The 27989-nt window shown below is 42.1% G+C and overlaps 1 protein-coding gene across 2 annotated transcripts; it reads right to left on the reverse strand.

Annotated features, from left to right (window-relative positions):
• Positions 1 to 3730: 3730 nt before the first annotated feature.
• Positions 3731 to 27989, reverse strand: LSM14B (LSM family member 14B). Of its 2 annotated transcripts, XM_020808123.3 has the most exons (10): positions 27729 to 27989; positions 13782 to 13945; positions 12301 to 12436; positions 10629 to 10745; positions 7618 to 7788; positions 7421 to 7498; positions 6531 to 6692; positions 6227 to 6380; positions 5547 to 5727; positions 3731 to 5056 (listed from the first exon to the last, which is right to left on the reverse strand). In XM_020808123.3, exons 1-9 carry the CDS (start codon positions 27847 to 27849, stop codon positions 5556 to 5558), a joined length of 1275 nt encoding a protein of 424 aa, XP_020663782.1. In that variant the 5' UTR covers positions 27850 to 27989; the 3' UTR covers positions 3731 to 5056; positions 5547 to 5555. The 2 variants fall into 2 exon arrangements, with proteins under 2 accessions (XP_020663782.1, XP_020663783.1); XM_020808124.3 differs by lacking the exon at positions 10629 to 10745.

Below are 27989 nucleotides of genomic sequence, written 5' to 3' on the forward strand. Positions count from 1 at the left end.
CCTATTTAGCTGTTTTCATGTTCACATCTTTTCTGAAAGGAGCCTTGACGGCTGTTTTTAAATTAAAAATGCATGCAACTGTGCTATCAGATTTCCATTTAATGTCCTTCCAGGCAGCCCTTCCACTTTATATAAAAAGTCTACAAACTACTTTGGAAGACTTGAATGGGTTAGACAGTGAAACAGGGATATTCCCTGAAAATCAAGTCTTTTATGAGCTGTAAGATGCTGGCTGGATAGCTCATTGGGATAGGCATCTGGCTGTAGAATTTGGATGTTCGATTTCCCTCTGGTTCCAAGGTGTTCTCAGAAGAAATGGTAAACCACTTCTGAATATTCTCTACCTGGAAAACCCTCAAAAGGGTCACTGTAAGTTGGAATTTACTTGGAGGCACACATATGTGAGCTGCAGGATCCAGTCTCTCTGACTCAGATTCATTGTGTCCAATGAAGGTTGCAGAAACTGGTGTGTCAAACAGTACTCAAAATTACTGCCGAGTATACATTCAATAGCAGAAAAACACATTTCACTAGTAATACTTAGGAGACATCCTAGAATAGGATAGTTCACAACTGTACCAGACCTGAACAGCTATTATATGTCCAAGGTCCACACATGCTCCTCTTGAGAGTCTGTTGCCTGTGTCCCGATACCCTTCCCAGTCACTAATATAACCTCTTCTTTTATGTCCTCTTTAGCAGCATGGGGAACATTTTTGCTGTTTTCTCACCCTCCTTGGCCTTACTTAGTTCTGAAAGGCAGCCTCCATCAACAATACGACCCCCACAACTGGATGCTGCATGGATGTTTTAAAGTACAAAATTGGGAAAATGTTGGCCACACATATTTTGCATAGTTAAGTACACAATAACTCTTCCTACTTAGTAAAGGTAAAGGTTCCCCTTGACGTTTAGTCTAGTCGTGTCTGACTCTAGGGCGCGGTGCTCATCCCGGATTCCAAGCAATAGAGCCAGCGTTTGTCCGAAGACAGTTTCCGTGGTCACGTAGCCAGCATGACTAGACACAGAATGCCATTACCTTCCCACTGTTGTGGTACCTATTTATCTACTTGCATTTGCATGCTTTTGAACTGCTAGGTTGGCAGAATCCTACTTAATAGGACAGTGTATATTTCTGTCTAATGGGAATGCACCAAGAGCATGAAACCACTGTGGTTAAATTAAACCGATATATTACCAACTTAAGTGGTACAATCTGGATTTTCAATCATTGTTCAAATTTTCTTAAGTTTCTGAAAGAACAACAAATACAAAATACTCCAACCCTTGAAAGTTTATGGCCCTTTTATGTTTTTCTTACCAAGTTATGGATAGAAAACTCATTTCTAAAGCTCAAGTCCATGATTACATTGGCAAAAAATGTGGGAAATGCTACAGGATTGGAACGGGCCAATTCGCATATTTCTCCATGGGCTACATGACATAAAAAGCAAATGTGAATCAGCCTAGACTTTTCTCTCCACAATCCGCAGTTTCTTCTTCTGCTGAGGCTTTTTTTTCCCATGGTGGATCCATTCACATTGGTTCAGTGATCATGTTTACTTTAATGGTATACAATGTTATTTCACAGTAACAGAGAGGATGTGTTACATTTTCTAGAACATGACACGTTGGTATGATTTTATACCACTTATCCTGCAAAAGACTACAAATTCTCTCCTTTCTACACCAAAGGAATGTTTGTTGAGTGCCCATGTACCATGGATTCAGTGAGCACAGCTATTTGTACGTTTTGTAGTACTGTGTTTGTACAAATTCTGGAGTTGTCCATTTTAATTATTTAAAAGAACATTTTTCTGGGGTATGTAGCCTGAGAGAGATGAGTCTCAGGCTTACCTAGGGCCCTCCTGTTGGCAGTGTGGTGGCCCCTGGTCTGATGGCGGTGGTCCAGCTAGCCTCCTCCCATGTGGCGGTCGGGGAGGGTCCTGGGGCATGCCAAGAGGTAGATGTGCGTCAGGGAGGTCTGTGTGTATTTATTAGTCAACTTTTCATGTTTTGTAGTCATATTTTGGGGGGCTAAAAAGTTATACACAGACTTTGAACTACAAGGGGGTCTGGCACTCCTAGCTACAACTGTTATTGAAGGAAGAAGTGGACTTAGGAACAGTGTTGCTACAGCCATACAACTGCTGCCTATGGGACCCAGCTTAATAACATTTCTCTGTAGGCTGTTCTCTCTCCTCTCAGCTTCACCAGTTCTCCAATTTGCATTATGCTGCTTATTCATCCATGGCAGGTCTCATTTCAGTTTCAAGTGTTCAAATCATAGTGGAGGAATGATTCATGATATTCTATTAATACAGGGGAAGCTGAAAACAGGCACATCTACATTGGGTTAAACTGGAAGTAGCTCTCCACCATAAACTAGGATCGTCAATTGCTAGACGGTATATTTTGCATTTCATGCCAAAAATAAGCCTTATACCCACTCACCAAGGACAATAATGGACTCGCTGAAGTGTATCAGTCCACCAAATATTGGCCCATGTGCAGATTATTCACTTTCAGAATGGGCCACTTTCCAAGCCCTTTAGTTGAGCCGTTACATCCCTTCTTCTACAACCATACAGATTGTCCCACCAGAGGAAAAGCATGAGGAGAATGTTCCAGTTAGGCCAGTACTGACTGGACAAAGGGAGAGCTGTTGTTTCACATGACTGAATGGTACAAAACAAAGAGTGGCTCTCTCCTACTATGATTCATCATCCACTATTTACTTGCATGCAAACTTGTTCACAACAGGCTTGGAAAGGTTCTAGAACACTGCTGCATAAGAACACAGTTTAGCTCATGGGACAGGCTACAGTATTTTGATATAGCCCCAAATGCTATTTTCATGAGCAACTGGCTACCTTTCAGTAGCTGCTGGAGTGGACACTGCTTTTATAGGATCCAAAAAGCCTCCATTAAGCAATAAGAATACAGTTGCAACTACAGGAAAGCATCTTCAAAATCTTCCATTTTACTGCAGCTTACTGAAAATACCCCCATTCAGAAGAACGGCCAATGTAAAGCTTTTCTATGATAAACAGGATTTCAAGTTGTTGTCAAGTCTGGTTAAAATGGTGGGTGGCAGTCTTGCTGCCCTTTAGGCTCCTTGAGTGTACCTCCTGAAGAACAAAAAGCACTGCTGCTGCTTCCTTTTTAAACAGAAAGAAAAGCTCAAGAAAGCCATTGAGCCTGCGAGCCAGACTCTGCTCTAGGTGAGAGAATTGTAGGTGTGGATCTGGTTGGGTTGGAGCTCCCAGAATTCTGCCTGAAGTACTACAAAATTCTGGGAGCTGAGCCCCTCCACCCAGTCTTCCTTTGCTCAGGAATATTAGCAAATAGGCAGAATTAACCAGCGGTACCATCTAGAGCAGTGGTCCCCAAAATTTGGGCCTCCAGATGTTCTTGGATTTCAACTCCCAGAAATCCTGGCCAGCAGAGGTGGTGGCGAAGGCTTCTGGGAATTGTAGTTCAATAACATATGGAGGCCCAATGTTGAGGACCACTGATCTAGAGTACTATACTTTGGCCAATAAAAATTTGCCAGGATGGTTGTATAGTTGTTAAATTGCTTTGACCGTTCCCCTAGTTGGCCTGTCAACTACTATCCTTAGGTATCAGTTCTGCTGCCATCACACACTCTCAAATGTGACCATTCACTTTGGGCCCAACAAGATTGCTTGTCGAAACCTGCTCGGCAACAAAATTAAGTTGAGAACAGTTAAACATGTCCATGTTTATTGATAATTATAATTTACATGACTCCATAAAGCAACCCCATCACACTGTGTAATCCTTTGTGATGAAGTCCTACAAAACTAAAGGCTTTACAACAACTTAAACCAATGCATGTCATAGCGGAGAAACCCAAAACGCTTGCCATGAAAGGGGCAGCAGGGGGAAAAGTGGCATCTAGTATAGAAGCCTTTCAACAAAACATTCATTTCGCTACAAAAGGGACGCATGCCTATTACTAAAGGCTTAACCCACATTCATGCAAGTTTATAATCCCTGCACCCCCACCTTTCTACCCCACCCCCACCCCAGCCGTTTTAAAAACACAGGGCAGAAAAAAAATGACCTTAACTATTTATACAGCTTGGAGAGTGGGACTCAGGAGAAGGACTGGAACATGCTGATTCCCTGACCTTCATCTAGTTCCCATTCTGCATTCTGATGATTAGCATCTACTGCTCTTTCATGAAGAGAAGGACTGGAAGCCAGATTCTTCTCCCCCCCCCCCTTTTAACTCAGAAAGAGAGAGCACCACAATTGCATTCTCTCAAGTTATCGAAAGAGCATCACATAATTGTTAGGCCTTCTCCATACACAACACCTCCCATGTAGTGGTAGAGAATGGACACAAAACTTTAGGAGGCTGGAGAATGGCATTTATCCCTGGCCAGTTCAGATGCTTCGTATTTCTTCTGGAGGAGTGACCAGCACTCTAAGCAAGTCTGTTGTAGAGGTTCCCAGAAAAACCACACAACTGAAGTGGTGAACCCAGCATTATACATACATGATCAGCAACAATTCTCACCAACACATTATACAATTTTGTTTTGCACTAGGACTTGCTTCTAAGCTTCGGGACTGCTTGAACCAAAGGTGAAGGTGGAAAGACAAGAGAGAAAGGCTGAACAGCAGGAGACCCGTAGAATCCTGGCTCCTCAGATTAAGAAAAAGTTGCTGGTTTTAAATGAGCTTTGGTTCATTTTAAAAGAATTTAGAATTGTGTTATCTCCTTCAGGGAACAAAAAGAGTGTTTTACATGTTCAGCAACAGCAGCCTTTGGAATCTACAAGCAGCACAAATTATTTGCACTACTTTAACAAAAAAGAAAAAAAAGAAAAATTCCTTGAAGAGGTGGTTTCTGAGCACTCCTTTCAACTCACTCCTATGCCTCCATCCTGCTCAGACACAAGACAGTGATGCCAGAGTTTAAGCCTGTGCACAAACACTCCATTCACCCATTATTTTAAGTGCAGCAGTTCTGATTGTTCCCTCCTTCCTATGTACACATCTTCCCAGCAATGTCCTTGAGAACCTAAATAGAGACAAGAAAAATACACAGGTTTTATAACTGCCAAAAACCCCCCACCAACATACCTAATTATTCAGATGGGTCACTTTAACGACAAAATAAAGCACATGGCAATATTTAAATTTAAACTATAAAGACTTAGACCATATATGGCAGCTTGTGATCCCCAGAGAAAGGACAAGATGCAAGTTTAAGCATAGGGAACGCAAGAGGTACTCCAGAGAGGTTTAACCTTCTCCGCATTTCAGCTGGTTCACCATCAAAAGATGAGGCAGCACATCCTTCTGATCCACTTGATCCCAGTGAAACAATATATGCAACCTCAGAGAGGTGCACTGTTACAAGATCCTACGTAGTTGGTTTCATGCAACAAACTTATTTTGTATTCGTGAGGGCTTATTTTGTGTGGACAAATCTGGCTTCTTTGATATACTCATCCCAGCTTAACTGCTTCAAAGCCTCAATTATTTTAATGGTAATGGTAACAACTTGCCTGCAAGGTTCACACTCTTCCAGTGCCCACTCTAGGGGTTGCCTGACTTCGTCGCACTGCTCCAGATCCCCTTCCGCCACGAAACCCACCACGAAAACTGCGGCCACGGAGAAACCGCCCAGACACGCCAAATGTCTCTGTGTTGAGCTTCCGTTCTTCAGCCCATGTTGTACGCCTTGAACTAAGGAACACATTATCATTTTTCCCTCCCTACTGCAGACAAGTTCTCTTCAAGTTCATGCTGCAAATCCCTATCCTGGAGGGAAGAGCAAAAGCCAACACCACAGCACCACTTTACTTTTCAATGGAGCTTTTTTTGTTAATCACTTAAAACTCCTCCAAGTTTATAATCATCTAACTCAACTTTCAGATTATATCATACCACTAAAACGTAATTTAAAAAATGAAATGAACAGAAAATAAACAAAAAACTCAATAAATAAGTAATGAAATTAAATAATGAAATAAGACTCACATTATATGAAACAACAGACCTAAACTGTACTCTTTCTGGAATTCCCAAGACAGAAAGGAAACTAAGAGTGCAGTTCTTTGGCCTGGCTGGGCAGGTGGACTGAGAAACTATGTATGTTTTGGATTGCCTTTCTAAAATGAAGTCTGATTTCTATAGAGGAGATAAATCATCCTATAGATTCTTATACAGCAATTATGTAAATCACCTAGATTTCAGTTCAGAGGAGATGTTGTCAAAGAAGGACTTTGTTTTGTCATAATAGCAATTCGGTCCCAGGAGGTCTTCATCAGCATTCGCATCACATTTCTCAGCTGCCACAGGAGGTTCTCCCTTTTCTTCACCTGTCTCCACTTTATCATCTGAAAGAAGGAGGAGAATCTTTTTTGCCTTGTTGGTTTTGCATCCCCCTATACAAGTCTTGTCACTTTAAATTCTAAACTAGATACTCCTGAGTGATTTCAGAAGAACAGACTGACATCAAGCAGCAGCATCAAAACAAAACTACATACCTTTAAAGTTGAGTTTTTTCTTGAACTCTTTATCTAGCTCCTCTCGGTTGAACTGTGCATTTGCACTTTCAAAATCAAAGTCGCCTTCAAATTTTATGGTATTTTCTTTTACAGCAGTCGGTCGATTTTGCCCTCTGGAACGATTCCGTGTTCTTCTATTTCCTTAACAGAAAAAGAGTTAGAATCTTTAAATGTGAGTTTATTTGGTACTGGACTAGTGAAGACTTAACTTACTGTTCCTAGCTTGTAATAATGTGATAACCTTAAACTTTATCCCCCCCCCCCCGCTAAGTTATGTCTAGCAAGCCCTTTGGTCTTGGTATACATGATGTCTATGGCTCCAAGTATTGGTACCCAAATATTCCACATATGATGTTATACATTCAGGCTAGGATTTCATAACCAAGGTCCTTCCCTCCCCTTAGCCTGAAAATGTAACCTCAAGTTTAGGGATTCACTTCTGAACAGCTGTGTTAGTACAGAGCCTACATCCCCCATCTCTCATCAGAAGTTGTTAATTCACTGTTATTTCGGCTACTCTATGCATAAAGTGTCCAACTCTCTTGGAATCTGCTGAGAGCAGCTCAAGCACACTAATGGATTTTAACTCATCCTGCTCTTCTCAACTCAGATATTGAAATTTTTCTAATGGTGCAGCACTGTTTCCTAGGCTATGTGTCACTTAAATCATGTTAATATACAAAATGCAAGGCCTTATGGATGTGTATTCAATTATCCATAGATTATTCAAATGCCCTTTTGATTCTATTCCTCAAATTGACCAGGAGTTCATTAATCCACGTTCTTCTAATATCCAAATTTATAATACAGAAATAATGCAGAGGGAAGTATTTCAGTTAGTTTGGAGAATTTACAGGGAGGAAGCATACCTGATCTCCTCCTCTGGGGCCTTCTATTCTCATCATTCACCTGCCCTTGTGTTTGTACAGGGGTTGGCTCAACTGTATCTAAGGCAAAATAGAAGAAGTAACAGCAGAAGTTACTCATGTCAACTTTAGAGCTAGGTTACTGTTACTATTTTATGAGGGTCGGCATACAGTATTTCTCAAGAGAAAAGTATCAATACCATTTGTCTTGTTACTTTGTTGAATCTGGCGTGTGTTACGCTGGATCACTGGAGTGGCTTTGATGGGAGGAATCTTCTTGGGATTCAAGTTGCTGTCAATGGGGCCTGTCTGAACAGCCTGTTCTACCATAGGACTTTTGCGCATGGAATGAACCGAGGGAAAAGCTGCACCTGAAAGGAAGCCAAAGAATTCCAAGTGAGTCCTGTGTTCCAAATGCAAGCCACACTGGGATTTGCAGAACTCCCACTTCCCCATCATCTTGTCGCTAGTGTTTAGAACAGAAAGTGCAATTCAAAGGGGACTGAATTAACCAGCATACTCCATGCACTTGAGAAGACTCTTCAAGTGTGGAGTGACTTTGGCTTTACTACAGTCCAAAGAATGAAACTGATAACCTTCAGCCACATTCAATATCATACTGAAAGATTTTAATCAACATTACAGGAAGATTAAGAGACCTAAAATCCAGCAAACTGACTCAAGATTCACAGAATTCAAAAGCACTGAAATAGGCCACCATTCCGTGTATTCAGTGGCAACACAATTTAGATTTCAGGCATGAACAACAGTCCTCTCCACATCTCTGAAAACTGGTTATCTGTGAAAAGACACTTACAAAGAACCATTCCCACAATTACCTGAGGCAAACAACAGGAGGTAGGACTGGTTTAAATTACATAAAGATATGCCTTTTATCACAAACAAAGTAATATGTATATCTGCATGCACAAAGATCAGCTTAAGGTCCAGTGAATTTTGATCCTTGAGTTCCAAGTCATAGAACGCAATTTGACAAAGGCCATACACTTCCTGCCTAGAGCTGCCTCACGGTGTTTCATTCATTACCTGTCAATTTTTCACTTTGCTATCTATGTCTCAACACTGCTCTGAAAGCTGCTAAATTAGACAAGCTTTTTTCAACAAAAACAGAAAACAGCAAATCCACAAGCTCCACAATTTGAGTTTTTACTGACAACCCAGAAGCAAACCTGTACTGCAAGAATTTCTTCAGTACGCAAGAATTTCTTCAGTACTAACTGCCTATCTGAGAAGTCACTTTTCAGTGCCCTGCCATAGGACACAATTAGAAACCCAGCCAATACATGCAATACTGGAATTCATGTGGAGGATGGAGTGAGTGGGATATAATAGAGTAAATTTCCAGTGGCCTGGGGACAAAGCTTCACTGCTCAGCTATCAACAAATCTCAAGCTCTCTGCCCATCATTTCTTGTTTCTTTGTCTGTCGATCCAACTTTGATAAATAGCAAAAAAGAAATCAAAAGAATATGCATATATTTTCATTTTGAAAGCAAAACTAGACAATAATGCAAGCATGTCTATTTCCACAGTAATTTGGCTATAAAATTTGCCTTTGGTTGAGTGTATGCCGTGCCCCCCCCCAAAGGGTCTTATATTAAATTTTGCTCCAAAAAATGCATTAGGGATTATTTTCAGGGGATGTTTTATTCAACCAATGCTGTCATCTCCTTCTGGTTGCTGCACAATCTTGGAGGATGAAGTTTCACTTCACCGGGGCTTATTTTTGGGGTAGGGCTTGTATTATGAGCATCCTGAAAAATCATACTAGGGCTTATTTTCAGATTAGGTCTTATTTTCAGGGAAACAGGGTAGATTTGTCATTCTAATGCCAGAAAGAAAACACAATAACACTGTGCAGTACGCATGGAATGTCTTATATCTAGCCAAGCAATACTGTAATGGCATTTGGGGGCTGGCTCTCTTACAAAGTAGGCAATTCCACAGCAAGTCCTTTACATCTTAACCACATTTAAGATACCAATCATGCCCTTAGTTTTCAGTCCAATCTATCCTACTGAACTTTGACTTCCTCTTGTGAGAATGCAGACCAGAACCAAGAACTCTCTGCCTGATACATCTGCACCATAGGCCTGCATACACATCAATTACTCTTTTGTAAAGCGGGTACAGTGCAGAGTATTTTATGTCACAGACCCTTGAAATACAGTTAAAGCAGCACTAGAGCAAAGCATTTGCTAGAGTTACCCACAGCTTACCTCTTGCATGCAATAATATTCTAAAGTCTCTCTTCCCAGAAGCTTTTTAGTGTTGGCCACACACCACCCATAAAGCTCGCACAAGAATTTGTAACATACTTTTTGGTTAGATTTGCAACCTGAAAATGACATTTTTGCTTAGGAGTCTGCCCTAGAAGACTAGATGTCCAAATAAGCATAAAAAGGAAACGGAACCTGTCTACCAAGCATTAGTAACATCTTCAAGCTGAACAAAGCCAATGCACAACTACATTCAAGTAAGCACAATGAAAAAAGTATTACAGCCACACACGACATAGCATGCACTGTAGCCCTCAGAAGCAAATGTTACAGCAAAACTGTTCAATAGTGAAGAAACAAAGCAGAACTTTATTTGCTACTTTGGAACAATGTCCTCAAATTTTGCAGAACAAGTTAACACGTCAGAAGCAACATGCTCTTCAACTAAAACACACACACACAGGATTTAATTGGGATATGCACTGTATGAAGACAGAGAGTCTGGTTCTGTTCCAAAGCCAGGCAGTCTTATTAGTTAGCAGTACTCTATCTGTACAGGATTTGCCTCCTTGAGTTTCAATCTATACCATGGTTTCTAAGCAACACTGTAGAGGATGTCTTTTGGAAACTCTGACACCAAGTGGAGGGCTTCTGAACCCAAAGTTTCTAACTGCATTCTAATTCCCAAACTTCTTTAGATTTGTTCTGTATTACAGCCTCCTTCCCTCTGGGCTAGTTTTTGCCTCAGTACTTTCAACCACTGTCCAGAATTCAATCTGCTGTTTATCCACCAATCCAATACCTGGAGCAGAAGCAAATGCACCAAGGTTTTCAGAAACAGACAACTGCAGTAATCCTTGCAGGTGTTACTCTGTTCAGGAGGAAGAAGGGGGAGGGGGTTTAAGAGACAAAATGGTTTTGCAAACACCATGCAGTTCTTCCAAATACTTGGAATCCTCAAGCTGCTGTTACCCTTAGAAGACAGCAGGTGTGTCTCTGATGGCAAGTCAGGCTCTGAAACTGGCTGAGGAGATGAAGAAGTGCTAGGACTGGAAGCAGCTGCTGATGCTGGAGGGCTTACCAGTTTTTCTAGAAAGAGGAGAGGAGAAGACAAAGCAAAGACAGATACCAGTAAGACAAAAGACAGTAGAAACACCCAGTCCCCAGCCCACTGGGAAGGCACAAGGCTTTTTTAAATTTGGAGACTGGGAAGAATTTGATTTAAAAAAAGGATAGATTCAGTACTAAAAGATCATTCTGCACCAGCTACCACCTTTATATCAACACATTTTAAGGGTCAGTAAAAAAACAAAAACAGAATATTCAAATATATTCAAATTCCTGATTCCGTCTCCTCATATTCATTTTTAAAATGATGCTGATACAGTTTTAAGTGTCTTCCATTAAAATCTTAGCAGTCTTGACTGACATACGAAAAACCCACTTTGAACAATTCTTTATAGTCACTTTAATCAGATCCATACTAATTTTACAGCTGAGGAACCAAGGCTGAGAAAGAGCACCTGTGAGCAGTTTATGCCTTGGCTGGGATTATCAATCAGGCTTCCAGATTTGATCCAAAATTTGCCCCTTGCATTACGCACCTTGAGTAGCTGAGTAAAGGTGGATTATTCATGTAGGTATCTTTCAGTCTTGAGAGACTATGGTAACATGCTGTGAACAGAGGTCTTAGAACAATGTCTAGTGTGGCTGAGAAGGCCAATTCGAGAGTGACCATCCTTTCCACACTGAAGACAAATACAATCTGTCCCCTGTCCAGTTCCCTGATTTTGCTGGGTTCGGGACTGCCTCTTTGCCTCGGCCTGCTGGACAAGGGTCTCTTCAAATTGGGAGAGGCCATGCTCCACTGCCTTCCTCCAGGCTGAACACTCAGTTGTCAAGGTTTCCCATCTGTTGAGGTCCATTCCTAAGGCCTTCAGATCCCACTTGCAGATATCCTTGTATCACAGCTGTGGTCTCCCTCAGGGGCACTTTCCCTGCACTAATTCTCCATACAGGAGATCTTTCGGAATTCAACTATCAGCTATTCTCATGACATGCCCGAGCTAACGCAGACGCCGCTGTTTCAATAATATATACATGCTAAAAATTCCAACTCGTTCTAGGACTATTCTATTTGGAACTTTGTCTTGCCAGGTAATGCACAAAATGTGTCGGAGACACAATGTATATGGAACATGTTCAGCCCCCTCTCCTGCTGTGCACAAAGGGTCCAGGACTCACTGCAGTACAGGAGTGTACTCATTATTCATACAAGCACACTTTATACATAGTCAGCATCCTAAAGTTGTTAATTCTGTGCAGACACTGGCAGGTGTGAAGCAAAGCCATCAACAGCTAAGCAATGTCCAAAAATCTGTATCCATTTTCCCTGTTCTTGCTGCAGATCAAAAATCTGTGTCTAGGCTGTTCTTGAAAACATCTCCCAAAAGAAAAAACAAAAACAACAACACACCCACAGTATGCCAAGAAAAATAGAAAGCTTCATCTCCTTGAGCAATACCAAGACCATCTTCTATGCAAAAAATTAAAGAGCATCTCCATGATTCCCACCTACAGCTGTAAGTGGTAAACCCAAACAAAGATTTACTACCACAGTGAAAATGAAGCCTCTGCTACTCACCTAAACCAAGGGAAGCTGCATACTGCTGGCCAATTAAAGAGCTGGCAGCAAGCTGGCTGTAGGGTGGCATTCCTCTGAAGGGGCTGTAAGGCACATGTGGCTGAAAGGAGGATGCTGAGGCAGAGCTCAGGGAAGACTGAAAAAGGAAGAATGTGAAATTATGGTTTTAAAGAGGACAAGTCACTACTTCAACTAAGAGGGGAAATTTAACCAGTACAGAATGTTCAGCTTTGCAAGTGTGGTACAGTAACGATCACAGGAGATTAACACAGCAAACAAAGCCAATCTTCTGAAGGCTTTTTTGCTCTTGAATTGAGAAAAATCAGTATTTGACTAGCTCATTATTGTAGTTTGTTTACAAACATGTACATTACAGGAACAGCCTAACTAACATCTAGGCTGACACCAATCTTTCCCCAAATGCAGTGTGTCTGCTTCAGGCTGACAGGTGGAGCAATAGCAGCCTGCCTAAAGATAGGAAGGTTTAGGGGGAAAATTTTTTCAGCCTTCTTCCTGGATGCACTTTTCCATTTTTTTCCAGGTGGAAAAACTGGAACTTTCAGACCCTAGAAAAACATTCCAATTAAATATCTTTTAATAAAAAGATTTTTAAGGCAAATTTTTTATTCACTCAAAATGCCAAGAATAGTATGGTATTAAGATCTATCTATACAGTAGTCTATGGAACTGGAGAACAATAGTTCCTGTCAAAATATCACAGATTAAATATTCAAAGCATGCAGTATTTCTATACCTAATGTGTGCTACCATTTTTATTATGAACAATGGGGGAAGAGATGCTATACTTTAAAATTTCATAAATATGTAGAACAGTAGAGCTTTCATATACTATCCAATTCTGAAATTCTTACATTTCCAGGTCCACCTATCTCAGGTAGATTATGGATACAGGATGAAAAGCTGTCAATGACAGCTAAACAAAAAGAAAAAAACTAGAGATGTACCCTTTGAGTCCCATATACACAACCATTCAGTGTAAAGAGAATGAATAATATGGTAGGACAAGGGAGTCCTATTCAACTAGGAAACGGGGGGGGGGGGGGGTCATATAGGATTCTCTGTACAGCCAGTCAGCTGAACATTAAACTATTCTACCTGAGACCTCTTGGCTTAGCAGCCCCTTGTAGAGAATTTCTATGCCTTGGGTTGAGGCTCTGACTAACCGTTATTCAAGAGCCCAATGTGTTGAATCTGTGGGATAGGATATTTGTTAAAAAGCAGCTTCTTGCTGCAATCACATTTACAAAACTGCTGCTCTAACTACAAATAGAGTAATCAATTACTTTTATTACTTGGTTGTTCAAAATTAAAATCATCCATTGTTCATACTGGGTTAGAATGGATCAGCAAAGCCCAACATTCCCAATAACTCTTTTTTCCCCCTTAGCAATCTTTTCGCCTTCTTAGCACACTGATCCAGGCTGACACTGGTGGAAGAAATTTCTGCTGGAATTACTTACTTGGACAATAGCAGGATCCTGGGGCAGGTTATGCTGTGCTTTCGGAGGCTCACATACAGTAATATCTTTGATGTCACTCCCTCGGAAGATGATGTATTCATAAACCTCTTCCCTAGGGGGTGCCGGACGGTCTGTAGGACGATCTTCAGTTCCAAAGGACCGCACTATTAGTATTTGGAAAAAAGGTATGTGTTATTACATTAGTTCAGCAAGCTAGATTATACTGCCTTTAACAGGAGCTGGAATTTCTGCTAACCCTAACTGTTGCTTTGTCATGATCAGGTCAATGCAGATAGCTCTTCCCAGAAGTTAACAAACACCTCCTGCCCCACATCCTTGCTTTGGGAATGGAGGCAAGATAATTATTACAGGACAAACTCTCTTTCTCAACTAGCATCACAACAGAAAAGGAGAGAAGAATAATGAGAGCCTGCTCCTGGAATGCACAGACACTATTTTTAATATATTTTTTATTACAAACTTCAACATAAAATACATAAACCAAAATACAAATCAATTGTGTTTCCCGCCACCCTAGTTAGGACCTCTTGCAGTAGTCTTCTTCCTTTATTGTCCTCTTCTCCAGAACTGCACTGATTCCTTATTTGGAACTTCCCTTTTTCTTTTGTTAGCACATATTCAATAAATCTGCCCCATATATCATAAAAATTATTAATTTTTATCTCTCCAAGTGCTCTACCCCAACACCTGAGAGTAGGCAAATGTTGGTTGGAGAGAATATTCTTTGCTTGCTTTTCTGGTACAGTGTTTAAGGAATTCTCTTTATGAAGGTTGGCTGGTACTTATTTTAACACCTTTTTGTTAAGAGACAAATACTTTTTTATAAAACACATCTGATCAGTAATCTTTAATAATTAATATAAAAAGAAAAAGCTGATAAAAAGATCACACCATGGTTAAATCATATTGACCGAAGACAGTATAGTTAAAATATTTTCTGCTTTACTTTGCATATAAAAATGTAAATTACAATATATTCAAGGCCTTTATTCAGAACTTTGCTGAAACATTTCATGATGGTTTTTCAGAAATCTGCTCTACCTGTTGTTTCACTGTACCTATCACATTTTTGGCATGACTTACTAAGTAAATACTTGAAGAGCTATACAGAGATTCCTCAATTTTCAGAAGAACAGGAAAAATTACTTAAAATGTTATGGGAAGGACATTTGGGAGAAGAAATAAGCTATCGTCCTTTGAAAAATATGTTGATTATTAGACTATGGAGATCCATGTCAATAAGAATAAAAGAGAAGTTTTATAAGTTAGTGTGACATGGTAATTAACTTCAGTGAAACATAATCAAATAATTGTTCTAAGATGTGCTGGAGAGGGTGCCAGAAAATAGGTACAGTACTGTATTTTCTGTGTATAAGATACTTCTGTCTAAAATATTTAGATTAAAAATTGAGGGTCGTCTTATACATGGAAATAAGGGGGAGGGATCAAAGCACTTTCATCCCTGCTTTCCCCCTCCACTTTCTTGCAAGGAAAGTTGAGGGGAAAAGCAGGAATCAAAGTGCTTTGATCCCTGCCTTCTCCCTCCACTTTCTTGTGAAGAAATTTTGGGTCAGAAATGGGGGGGCTCTTATACACTGAAAAATATGATACTTATGTGATTGGAATGTGAGTATGTATATACATATAAATATTGGCAATTGTTTTTAAAGAAATAAATGAAATAAGCAACTTGAATTTAGCTACATGTCCTAAGAAAGCACTTTTATCAATAATGGAAAGAGAAACAGATAAGTGGATGAGGAGAGAACTAGTTTCTAATTTGTTAACAGTGGTAAGATTGATTACTACTAGAAATTAAGTGATTATTATAGCAACATTTGGGATATAGCAACTAACAATGAACATACAGTGGGGTCTTGACGTACGAACGGCCCGAGTTACGAACATTTTGACTTACAAACCTCTCTCATAGGAAAATATTGACTTGACTCACGTACTTAGATTTGAGTTAAGAACTGGGAAAAAAAACACATGGGAGGCAGGGAAAGTGCAAAATTTGAACTTTCAGTTAACTGTTGGCCAGTGAAAAGGGTGCCTGTCTGCTTCCTCACTCCTCCTAGCGTTTAGAGAGTGGATTGGGAGACAGTCTTCAGACTGCCTGGTACTGCCTGGACTGTATTTTCCCTGCCTTCCCTGAACCTTTCTTGACCTAAGAAAAAAAGAAACAAAATATCCCCCTCTAGTGGTCGAAGGCGGAATAGCAGCTTCCCATTAGTTTCTATGGACAGAAAAGAGCAGATACGGATCAAATGGTTTTCAATGCATTCCTATGGGAAATGCAGATTTGACCTGCGAACTTTTTGACTTGAGAACCGCCTTCCAATACGGATTAAGTTCTCAAGTCAAGACCCCACTGTACATGTAATAGGGAAATTAAGAAGAAGGTAATTAGTAAATACATGTTTTAAGATGGGGAGAATGTATTGGTTTTGTATTGATAAAGGGAAAGGGGGAAAGTGATACATATGAGTCTATTATTTATGTATTTATTTATTAGATTTTTACCCTACCCCCTACACAGCGTCTACTCGGGGCAGCTTACAAATACCTGGATACCTGAAGGACCGCCTCCTTCCATATGAACCTACCCGGCAGTTAACATCTAACCAGGGGGTCCTTTTGAAAGAGCCGTCCCTTAAGGAGATAAGAGGGACAGCTTGTAGAGAAAGGGCCTTTTCGGCAGCTGCCCCCAGACTATGGAATGCCCTCCCGACTGAGATTCGTCTGGCGCCGACACTGATGACATTTCGGCGCCAGGTCAAATCGTTCCTGTTCCAGAAGGCTTTTAACTGAAAAAATATCAGCTGTGGGTCTGATGGCAATTTTTAGAATATATATTTTAATTGCATTGTAATTATTTTGCCCTTTTATTTTGCCTTTTTATTGTATTTTAAATGCTGTAAGCCGGCCAGAGACCTTTGGGTAGTGTGGGCGGCATATAAGTTAAATAAATAAATAAAATAATAAATAAATATCAAAAAAATAATAAAATACAATAAAACATCATAATCATTAAACAATTAAATCAATAATATGGCGTGTTCAAGATGGGGAATGATAAAACAAAGAGATAGAATTCAAGAATTGACAGAAGGGAAGGTCTGCCTAAAGAGCCAAGTCTTTAAATGGCTCTTAATTTTAAAAGGGGAAGGGGCCCTCAGAATTCAGTGTAGTTTTTTTTAGTTTTGTTTATCAGATATTTCATATTTATTATTTGTTGTAGTTTTAATAATTTCCAAATTAGTTTTTCAAAAGTGCATTTTCAAGAGCATTGTTTCTAAATAGCACCACCAAGGTTCTAAGTCTAGTTCAGCAGTTTTGGAGTTTCTGATTTTGTCCACATTTCTCAAACAAGGAGCAGATTTACAGTTCCGGATGATCACAAGCTTTGTTCCTCTCCTCTTTCAGTACTGTGCACAGAAGTGACATCATAATGCAAGATTCAAGTAAGGTAAAAGCACAAAGAAGAGTATGCCAAATTCTGCAAAGTAACTTTCCCCTCATTCACCCTTGAATCAAACCAGCCAAAGGTGGATCAGAGTTGGTAAGGAAAAGTCTGAATGAGAGCACTAAATGTCAAAAAGCGCTGTCAAATGTGAAAAGTAAGTGAGAAAATATTTTAAAGGAGCTTTTCAGCCAGACAGCATGAATCATATTCGAGATCCAGTATGATCCCACAAAAGGAGGAAAGCACGTAAGAAAACAATTGGCCACCATGCAAGAAACATTTTAGTAGTACAGTTCACTCTTCACAGAATAGTTCTCCTGTTTTGTTTTCACTGTAGATACTGACATGCTTATCTATCAGCTGAAGTATGATCCTGCAAATAGGATTAAAGTTGCCAGAGGTCCAGCTATAAATTCAAAATACAGTCACCACTCCATCATCCAGAACTCAAATAAAAGTGAATAATGAAAAGTCTTTTTTCTACTCAATTATTGGCAATGGTTTATTTGTCCTTTGCTGCAGAGGGTGGGCAAATCCAGGAACACCTTAGTAGAGAAGGAAAGGATGCTGACGTATAGCAGAGATAAAGGACAGGCTGGCTTGTGATCTATCAGGCACAACAGGAGGTATAGCGAGGACTGCAAAAAATCCCATCATAAGGAAATTCCAAATCCACCCTAAGTTAATATCTTTATAGGGCCAACTCAAAAGGCATAAAATGTGATCCACGTTTTGTGACATCTTAACTAGAGATGGTATTACTAAAAGCACATGGCAAAATAGACAGAAAGAACATGTACCATGTCCTAAAGTCTGTCTCATCAGGTTTTTCCTCCCTTTTTACTCTCCAGTCCCTTTTGCTAACACCTCACTTGATTAAGAGCTCTGGAGATCTTGAAAGCCTATGCACTTTTTCCAGTTGAACAGACAATAAGTACATGGGTATTTATCTTCATAGATCTTCTAACTGGGTGGTACATAGGAAGTGTGTAATGACTCTAGCTCGACAATAGAGATGGGCACAAACCTCCATTCGGAGGTTTGGCCACATGCTCCCTTTCCTGACTCCCTGGCCAATGACCCACTCATCCATCAGAATGTGCTCCTCTCCTCCTTCTCTTCAGCTGTTCTACCAGTTGCCAGCAGGAGCACTGGTTTACCTGTCCTGCTTTCTTGTCTGAGTGGTCAAACACGAGGAAGAGAGGAGTGCATCCCAGCTGGTGAGTAAGGGACCAAGCCCAGGAAGTGGCAGAAGAGAGTGCATGGCACTGAGGTTCATGCCCATTTCTACTTGACACTATTCCAAAATAATGTTTCATTTTTTTTCTGACAAAAGGGAGTAGGTTTGTCTCTGCTGCAATGTGGGCATTAAGGCAAATTAATTCCCCAACTGGAGTGGCAGCACGGGTTTCAAAAAGCTTCTGTCCTCATTTCTGAGATCTCTTTTGTATTATCAAATGTTTATCAGAACTAGTCCTTAACTTAAGAGATGGGATCACTAATACGTTTGGCCTGGAACTGTGCCCTATACTATTGGCAGCAACTATTCTATAGCAAATTCTTATGTCACCTTGACAATGACTGATCCATATATCTCCTCATGGAAAAAAGTTGGGAGTTCAAAATAATTCATTGCATTGTCTTAGTTTAGAAAAACTTCATAGATGTAACAGCATGTAAACCAAATCCATGACAAAGCAGATACTGACAGGCTGAATTTGCGAGCTCTATCCTGCTCTCCTAAAGTACTAGGATTAAATGTTATTTATGGAAACAAATGTGTTTGTTATTTAAATAAACTGATAGTTCCTAAGTACATGAGAGAATTTTACTTAGTAAGCTTTAAGAAGGCTATACCTTCAATGCTGACAAAAGAGTTCTTCTAAGATATACCCACATGGCCAAAGATTATGTCCATGCGGTACTGGAGCTGTAGAGTTCGTAGCACATATGCTTCTATACTGTAATTTTTACAAGGGCGCATCCAATTTTGGTACAGCTCCCTCATACAGTGGTGCCTCACTTAGACGATGATAATGTGTTCCACTGAAATCGCTGTTTAGCGAAATCATTGTCAAGTGAAAAGCATTTTCCCATTGGAATGCATTGAAATATGTTTAATGTGTTCCAGTGGGGAAGAATCATCGTTGTCTAGCAAAGATCGGCCATAGGAAAGCCGCTTTGCGAACCGCCGATCAGCTGTTTAAATCACTGTCTTGCGAAGCTTAGGTCCGGAAACACCTGGTTTGCCAGCGCAGAGGAAGCTGTCAAAATCATCGTCTAGCGAAAATCAGTTTACGAAGCAGGGACCAAACATTGTCCAGTGAAATTCCCCCATAGGAATCACTGTTTCACGAATTGCTATGGCGATCGCAAAAAGTCAATGTCTAGCGAAAAAACTGTCATGCGGGGTAACTGTCTAGCGAGGCACCACTGTAGTTCCAAAGTAGGACTTCCAGAAATATAGTTAAACAGGAACAGCTTTTTTGTTGTTAATGTTGCAATTTTTTAAGACACACAATCTATAATGTATTTGGTTACATAAAGACTCTTTGGGGCTTATTTTCTGAGTGTGTCTGTTCTCATTATTTTTATGTTTTTTTTTATCAATAGATCAATAAACATTTGAATGTAATTTTTTCATGAGGTTTGAGGTTGCCTAATAAAAGCATTTCTGTAATACAGATTTTGAAATTTCTTACAGCTCCCCTTTGCTTTTTCATCAGAAAAATATCACTCCTTTCCAAGCTTCCTACAAAAGCACACCAAACATCTCACTTGTTGAAGAACTAGCGCAGCCTAGTATATGGTATATGAAACTGAGGACATTGCAGTATCATTCCTCTCTCAGTTATGAAGCACACAGAGTGAGTGATAGCAGGGATCCTATCTGATGTACTGAAACTATGAAAACTACAAGGCATTTTACATGGCTTAATAGAGAAGCCCTAAGTCAAAATAAACACTCACCAGCCCAGACTATTCAAAGTAGTATTCCTCAATTTTGTCCTCTTCTGGTAACTTTAACTTTCATCATCCCTGATCAATGACCCTGCTGATTTTGATGGGAATTGCAGTTCAAACACCAGGAGAGCACTACCCAGCATGAAGGAATACAGACCTATACCAATGGGTAGGTAACCTGATGTCTTCCTGGTGCTGTGAAGGGTTCAACAGTATGCCAAACTGCAACACAAATATCACTCACACACAAAGCATTACTAGGTCAAACTATCTGTTAAGGGGTGGGAGGATGACTCTTTTCCAGACTAAGATGATTCTGAGTGGTTTCCCCCTAGCCCAGAGATTTCTCCATGGAGGCCATCCCAAAGGGAATCTCACTTATTTGGGACAATGGGGATCGCCTGCCAGGCTTCCCTTCCCTGTACAGAGGTGAGAAGAGGAAAGCCACATGCACTGTGCTTGACTACTCCTTCCCTTGCAAGGAAGGCACGGGAAAAGTAAAGCCAGGTGTCTGGCTAAAGCACTTGGTGGAAAAAGTCTTACCTGATGACATGGAGGGGAGGGAGGGTCAACCCAGTTTCTCAGTTGATATTAGTTAACCAGCTCTGATCCAGTCCAATACTATTTCTTAGCCAGCAATTCTCCACCATCTCAGAGAGGCAGATGCTTTCCCCATCACCTATTACCTCATCTTCTAATCAGGCTTGCAATGTCTCAGTCTAAAATTGGGACCTTCTAAAAGCCACCAGCACTGAGCTATGATACCTGCTCTTGGAACCCTCTTCTGCCTTGTCAGAAACTCTGCATAGCTTAAAATTAGGCAACCAAGGACACAAAAGGAGAAGCCTACAATTTCTTTGCTCTTCTTTGGTTGAAGTCTGTTGTCCTTTTTCCTGACAAATGAAGTTACCCTAAGCTTCCTCTGTCACAATCAATGTGAGCTACAACAGAGACTTTAATCACCAAGCCCTCCCATTAATCACCTCAGCTGACTATTCCAGTTTGGCTAAGCTCAGGGTGGAGCATACAGGGCAAAGCCCTCTTTTAAAGCTGAAGCCTCTGCCGAAGTGTCCAGACTGCTGAACTGGTTTAGTCTCCACCAAGCAATAAAACATTTAGTTAACCTTGGATCTGTCATTCTCAACCACCTGACCTATTTCAAAATATTGTTGTGAGGATACAATGGGGAGGAAGAGAGCCATATATATCATCTGAGCTCACTGCAAGAAAGATATTCGCATTGTAACAGAAGTCTATCAAGAATCATTTGCCCAGAAAAATATTCAGGAGAAAGCCAACTGACTGCCCTACAAACTACTGCTCCATACAAAATATGCCTCTCAAAAGAAATAAAACTGCTGGTTTGCATTTTTTTTCTTTTTCCTTTCTCTCTCTATTTTTACTAAAATTTATAAAAGAGCACAATGACTGATCTGCTGATTTCATCATTTTGAAACTATCTTCTCTCTGGATCAAGCACAGTAAAATTAGCTGCTGAACCATGTATCATTAAAAAGTTTATTTTCTCCTCCTCACACACTCCCCTTGCTAAGCTGTTGGGCTTTTTATAATTGTTTCTAAAAGCAGCAGAGGGGCTTCAAATATTTCTTTAACCTTCCATAAAAGCCATATGACTAACATCTGGTCTACCATCTTTTTTTAATTAGAGATGAAATTATTCTAAGACATTGGCTGAAAAAAAAAATCAACTAAAATGGAGAACCCCTACAGCTCAACATCCCCATCTGTAGCACAGCTAGGTAGCCAGCAATTAAAACCTACACATTTCACTGCTTCGCAGCAAGATCTGCGAAGCTAGGAGCATTTTATTTCAGCTCTGTAATCACACAGCTATGTATCAGGAGCTACTCATGGAACAGACTAACCACAGCTGTCACAAGTCAAAAAGTCTACTTTTATTCTTTCCCCAATCCAGACATTTTGGCAGGGTTTTTTTAAGGGGAAAAAAAAAACACCATACAGCTATCCTCCTTCCTAACATCAGGTCAGAGCATTTCCCAACAAGCTCCCTCACTGAACCTGGACTCCCAGAAGGCATAAACCTAACGCCTACACCACAACCTTCTAGTGTACAGAACATAATGGCTGTCAATGAAGCCATGGCTAGCCCACCACTGGCTCCAAAAATATCACAAGTAAAAACAAATGGGTGTAAGACATGGACATGGCCAGTTCTTTTATAGGTTACAAAACTTTGAGAAGGGGAGAAATCTAATAGAAAACAGAAATAGCAAAGAGTTATGCTGTCAACACTGGGAAAAAAGAGGAAACTTTCAAATGCCTTGGTAGAAAGGGAATAGAGTTTCAAACTCTTCAGAAAACGGGCTGCGTCTTCAGACCCAGTCTGCAACAGTCAAGTGTCATGTCTGTCCTTCCCTCTAGAGAACAAGGGCAACACCAAAAAGAAAAGGAATGGTGCTGCTGCTCTGAAGCCTCAGCCACCAACAGTACCTGGAGCAACTCACAATACACTTTCCCCATTTACAGCCTCCAAAGGCTGGGAGAGTTAAGAACAGCACTTTACAAAGACTGTGTTGAGTCACATAACACCTGCAGAAAATCTAGGTCATTTTCACAACTATCAAGCAAAGCCTCAGAGAACGTAAAGCATTCCTGCCCCATGCCATATAGTTTCAAAATCAGGGAGGTGCTTCTTCCTCACCAATCCCATTATACTGGGATGGCGACGGGGGTAGAACATGCCCACATAGGAGAAGAGAGGTTAGATAGCTTACATCTATCTCCTCTTCTAGTCCTACCCCCAACCAGATGGTATCAAGTGACCATATCAGCAAACCCTCAAGCCACACGGTGCTGTTGATGAATGCCAGGTCAGTACAAAATAAGACTGCCCTCATCTGAGATGTAATTCTCAGTGAGGGTGCTGACCTGACGTGCATTACTGAGACCTGGGTGGAAGAGGAGGGTGGTGTTCCCCTCTCCCAGCTGTGTCCACCTGGGTACTTGGTCCAGCACCAATGTCGCTCGGAGGATCGGGGGGGGGAGTTGCTATACTCTATAGGAGTTCTGTCTCTTTGACCAGGCTTCCTATCCCTTTGAGAGGAGGTCTTGAGGGCCTGTATTGTGTGTTGGGCTTATAAAACAGATTAGGGATTCTGTTGGTGTAGTGTCGACCCTATTGCATACCAACAGTCTCCCTGCCTGAGCTGACGGAGGTAGTCTCGGACCTGGTGCTGGGGGACCTCAACATCCATGCCGAGGCTCCCTTGACAGGGGTGGATCAGGACTCCATGGTTGCCATGACAACCAGGGGGTTGTCTCAATGTGTCATCGGCCAGACACATGAGAAGGGCCATACCTTGGACCTGGTTTTCTCAACAGGACTGGAAGATGGTGGTTTGGATGTGGAGGGGCTGGTTGTGACCCCATTGTCATGGTCAGACCACTTCCTGGTCAAGTTTATTCTATTAGCTTCTCCCCTCTGCAAGGGTGGGGTATCTATTAAGATGATCCGCCCTCAGAGACTAATGGATCCAGATGGTTTCCTGAATGCTCTGGGGGATTACTCATCTGATATGATTGGCGGTCCTGTCGAAACTCAGGCCACCCTATGGAATAGGGAGATGACCCGGGCGGTTGACACGATTGTGCCTAAGTGCCCTCTCCCTGCACGCAAAGTCCAGATAGCTCCTTGGTATACTTCTGAACTGTGGGTGATGAAGCGACAAGGGAGACGGCTGGAGCGCAGGTAGGGGAAATCCTGCTGGGAGTCTGATTGAACACGATTTACAGCCCATTATCGGTCCTATTTCATGGCAATACGGCTAGCGAAATGGCAATAACTCTCCAGCCATATTGCTTCCTCAGAATGTCGTCCAGCAGAGCTATTTCGGGCAGTCCGGAATCTTCTTCAACCAGGATATCTGGTGGAGGTCCTGGACTGCTCATCAGCTTGCTGTGATGAGTTTGCCATTCATTTTGATGGGGGAAATTGCTCAGATTCATAGTGGGTTGGATTCCACCATTACTGCAGAATCAGAGGATGTGTCCAGTGTGCCGTGCTTAGGTCAAGTATTAATGGATGAGTTTAAATTGTTGAAATGTGAAGGGACGTGTGGGCACTGTGGGCTAAACCGCAGAAGCCTGTGCTGCAGGGTCAGAAGACCAAGCAGTCGTAAGATCGAATCCACGCGACGGAGTGAGCGCCCATCACTTGTCCCAGCTCCCGCCAACCTAGCGGTTCGAAAGCATGCAAATGCGAGTAGATTAATAGGGACCACCTCGGTGGGAAGGTAACAGCGTTCTGTGTCTAGTCGCACTGGCCATGTGACTATGGAAACTGTCTTTGGACAAAACGCTGGCTCTATGGCTTGGAAACGGGGATGAGCACCGCTCCCTAGAGTCGAACACGACTGGACAAAAATTGTCAAGGGGAATCTTTACCTTACCTTCAATTGTTGAAACCTGAGGATGTGGACAGGGTACTTGGATCTGTCCATTCTACCACCACTCCACTCGACCCTTGCCCGTCTTGGCTAATTGGAAGATCTGCCAGGGGAGTTTGCACCTGAGTCCAGGAGGCTGTGAACACCTCTTTGAGAGAGGGAGTGGTCCCTACCACCTTGAAAGAGGTGGTAATTCGGCCACTCCTGAAAAAGCCTAACCTGGACCCAAGGCTGGTGGTTAATTACTGAGCAGTGGTGAACCTCCCTTATTTGAGCAAACTGTTGGAGCGGGTTGTGGCCGGGCAACTCCAGGTGCTGCTGGATGAAATGGATTTTCTGAATGCATTTCAATTTCAGGCTGGGTTTTGGTACGGAGACTGACTTGGTTGTCCTGTACAATTACCTTTGCTGGGAGAGAGACAGGGGGAGTGTGACCCTGTTGATACTGTTGGATCTCTCAGCGGCTTACAACAGCATTGACTATGGTGTCCTTCTGGATAGGATGGCTGAGTCGGGAGTTGGGGGCACTGCTTTACGGTGGTTACGTTCCTTCTTGGCTAACAGTGTCCAGAGGGTGGTATTTTATTTATTTATTTATTTATTTATTTATTCAGACAAGATGGAAGTGCTGTTAGTGGGTGCTTCGCTGGACAGGCTGGAGGGCCATTTCCCTACCCTGAATGGGCTTATAGTCCCTCTAAGGGACAGGGTCCGCAGTCTAGGGGTGCTCCTGGACCTCAGTCTAACTCTGGAAGCCCAGGTGGACTTGGTGGCTGGGGCGCCTTCCTTCAGCTGCGGAAATTATTCCACCTACGGCCCTACCTGGATGAGCGGAGTCTCACAACAGTTACACACGCAGCTGCCCCCAGACTATGGAACGCTGTCCCAATGCTGATGACATTTCGGCACCAGGTCAAAACCTTCCTGTTCCAGAAGACTTTTAATTGAAATAATATCAACTGTGGGTCCTGATGGCAATTTTAGAGTATATATTTTAATTGTATTTTATTTGTTTTATCTTTTTAACTGCATTTTAATTGTTGTAAACCGCCCAGAGACCTTTGGGTAGTTTGGGCGGCATATAAGTTAAATAAATAAATAAATTGTTGACAGGAAAAACATTGCAACATTTCTCTGGCTCTCAAAACAGTAAATAAAATGAAAGCTGAACCATATCAGTCCCTTCCCAATTGGGACAGGACTAAATACTCCCCTTCCTCACTAAAGCCTCCAGGTGATGTTTCTTTGCTGTTTTTTTGCACTTCACAGACCAGCCTGATGTACAAAGTGTCTGAGCATTCCCTATTCCTTTTCAGTCCTCCACATAAAAGTTTGGGAACTAACCAAAATGTAACAATGATGAACTGAATTGATACGATACTGCAGGGATGGTCACTTCCCAAACACACCTAAGGTTAGGAGGCATCTTTTTCCAGATTAAACCTAGTGAAGCTTCCATGTCAAATTTACCCAGACAGCAACTGAAAGATCACAGAAAACACTAATCCCTGTCAATAAAGCAAGATTTCCACGTAAATTTCAAATGTTTAATCTGAAGTTTATGTCCTGATTCCCCCAATCAACTAGATCAGATTAGGCATCTGCAGATTACATATACTTTTCATTCCAAATGTCACTCACAGCCTATGGATCATATTAAAAAAATACATATAGCATATACATTTTCACATTCCATTTCCTAAGGAGAGATTCCTTTGGTACAACTTGGAAAGTTCATGTGGTAGATTGGTCTTGTTTCCAGTCATTATGCCACTAGTTAATTTTCAAAACAGTATGAGTTTAGGAATGAAAGTTTTCCACACACAAAAACCCAGCCAGCAGCTGTTTTCCATTAAAAAGATAATGTAGGAATTCATTATGTTAAGTTTGGGAGATGAGAAAAAGGATGCAACTGGGGGCTTCTCACTAAAGCTACAACTTTCCTCTCCAAAGCTAAATATAGGACTTGCTTTTCAGGTGGATGGGGGTGGAGAAAAAGAAGAGGGGTGCCAAACAAAACAGAGTGTCTCCCTTCTCTAGACTTTAAAGGCCAGGAAATGGGCTAATACAGTGCTATGGCATCTCTGCAACACCTTCACAGATATTTGCAAAAACAGTTTTTCAAAAGGCAAGCAGGATGGGGGGGGGGGGTTGGGAAAGATGCCTGCATATGTTGCATGCACACGCACAGCCATTTTCCACCTACAAAGCCCCAATGCCCGCAGGAGTATATCTTCCCCCAGAGGCGGAGGACCGGTTACCTGGGTGTGAAGCTAAGATTTTCTCCAACCTAGACAAAACGCAAGTGTGAACAGCCTGTTCTTTTTTCCCCTCCACCAACATTACAGGGCCGGAAAAAGCAGCAATGCTAAAGCAATCTCTTTGCAGCCAAACCATATGCTACCTCTCCCTGGGAGGGTTTGGGGAGGAGGGGAGAGTAGCTGAACCTTTGGTCCTTCTTCCCCACCCGCGTTTCTGCCCAGCCTTCACCCCCTGCGACCTAGTTATTTCGGTGTTGTCGTTTTAACGAAACCTGCTCCATCGACGCGTCTTGCGTTTTCTCGTCCGAGGGAAAGAAAGACGGCTCTTTTTCCTTACCCACGCCCCCCCTTTAAAAAAAAAAGGCCAGCTCGCTCGCTCTCTCCTGCCTTCCCTCCCTCCCTCCGCTTAACGACGGTCACCCAGCCGCCCTCAGTCGCCCGCCCGCCCGCCGCCTCGTTCTTTCCCTGGCGCTCGGGACGAAAGAAAAGGACGAGGCCGGTAAGGGAGGGAGGAAGAGAGAAGAAGAAAGAGGGAGGGGGGGACTGGAATTCGAGATGCTGAGGCTCCTTTCTCCGCCATCGGCCGCACCACTCCAGACAGAGCGACAGACACACAAGGGAAAAACAAGAGCCCGAGGCAGCTACGAAATGGTGCTGCCCGCTCGGTCTTGGGGGGGGGGGGGTGGCTTAAAACGGTTGGTGAGGGAACCCCGACCCCCACCGAATGCAGCTTTTCCGCTCCCTCCTCTCCCCCCCCCCAACACACACACACACACACGGAAAGCCACCCGCGGCTCGGCCGTACCTTTGGCGAGCGCGACGGTGGAGTTGTCGGTGTCGATGGTGTAAAGGATGCCCTCGTATCGGATCTGCGCCTTGGAGATGAGGCTGATCTTGCTCCCAATGTACGGCGTGCCCGAGCTCATGGCGCCGTCGAGGAAGGGGGGGGGGCTGTCTGGAGAAGGAGGTGGTGGTGGAGGAGGAGCAGGGCCCGTCAGGCGGCCCTGAGGGAACAGCGGCCCGGGTCGACCCGAGTTTGAATTGAGACCGCCCCTCCCTCACAAAA

This window comes from Pogona vitticeps, chromosome 4, assembly GCF_051106095.1.
Source record: "Pogona vitticeps strain Pit_001003342236 chromosome 4, PviZW2.1, whole genome shotgun sequence".
NCBI classification, from domain to species: Eukaryota; Metazoa; Chordata; class Lepidosauria; order Squamata; family Agamidae; genus Pogona; species Pogona vitticeps.

Bases quoted from the DNA above. Each gene is read 5' to 3' on its own strand.
- LSM14B (XM_020808123.3), bottom strand. From the start codon at position 27,849: ATGAGCTCGGGCACGCCGTACATTGGGAGCAAGATCAGCCTCATCTCC. The intron at 7,789-10,628 runs GTAACAGCAGCT...GCTTCCTTTCAG, and splicing joins ACACCTGCTGTCTTCTAAGG to GTGCAGCTTTTCCCTCGGTT. The intron at 6,693-7,420 runs GTATGCTTCCTC...TTTTCTGTTAAG, and splicing joins GCCCCAGAGGAGGAGATCAG to GAAATAGAAGAACACGGAAT.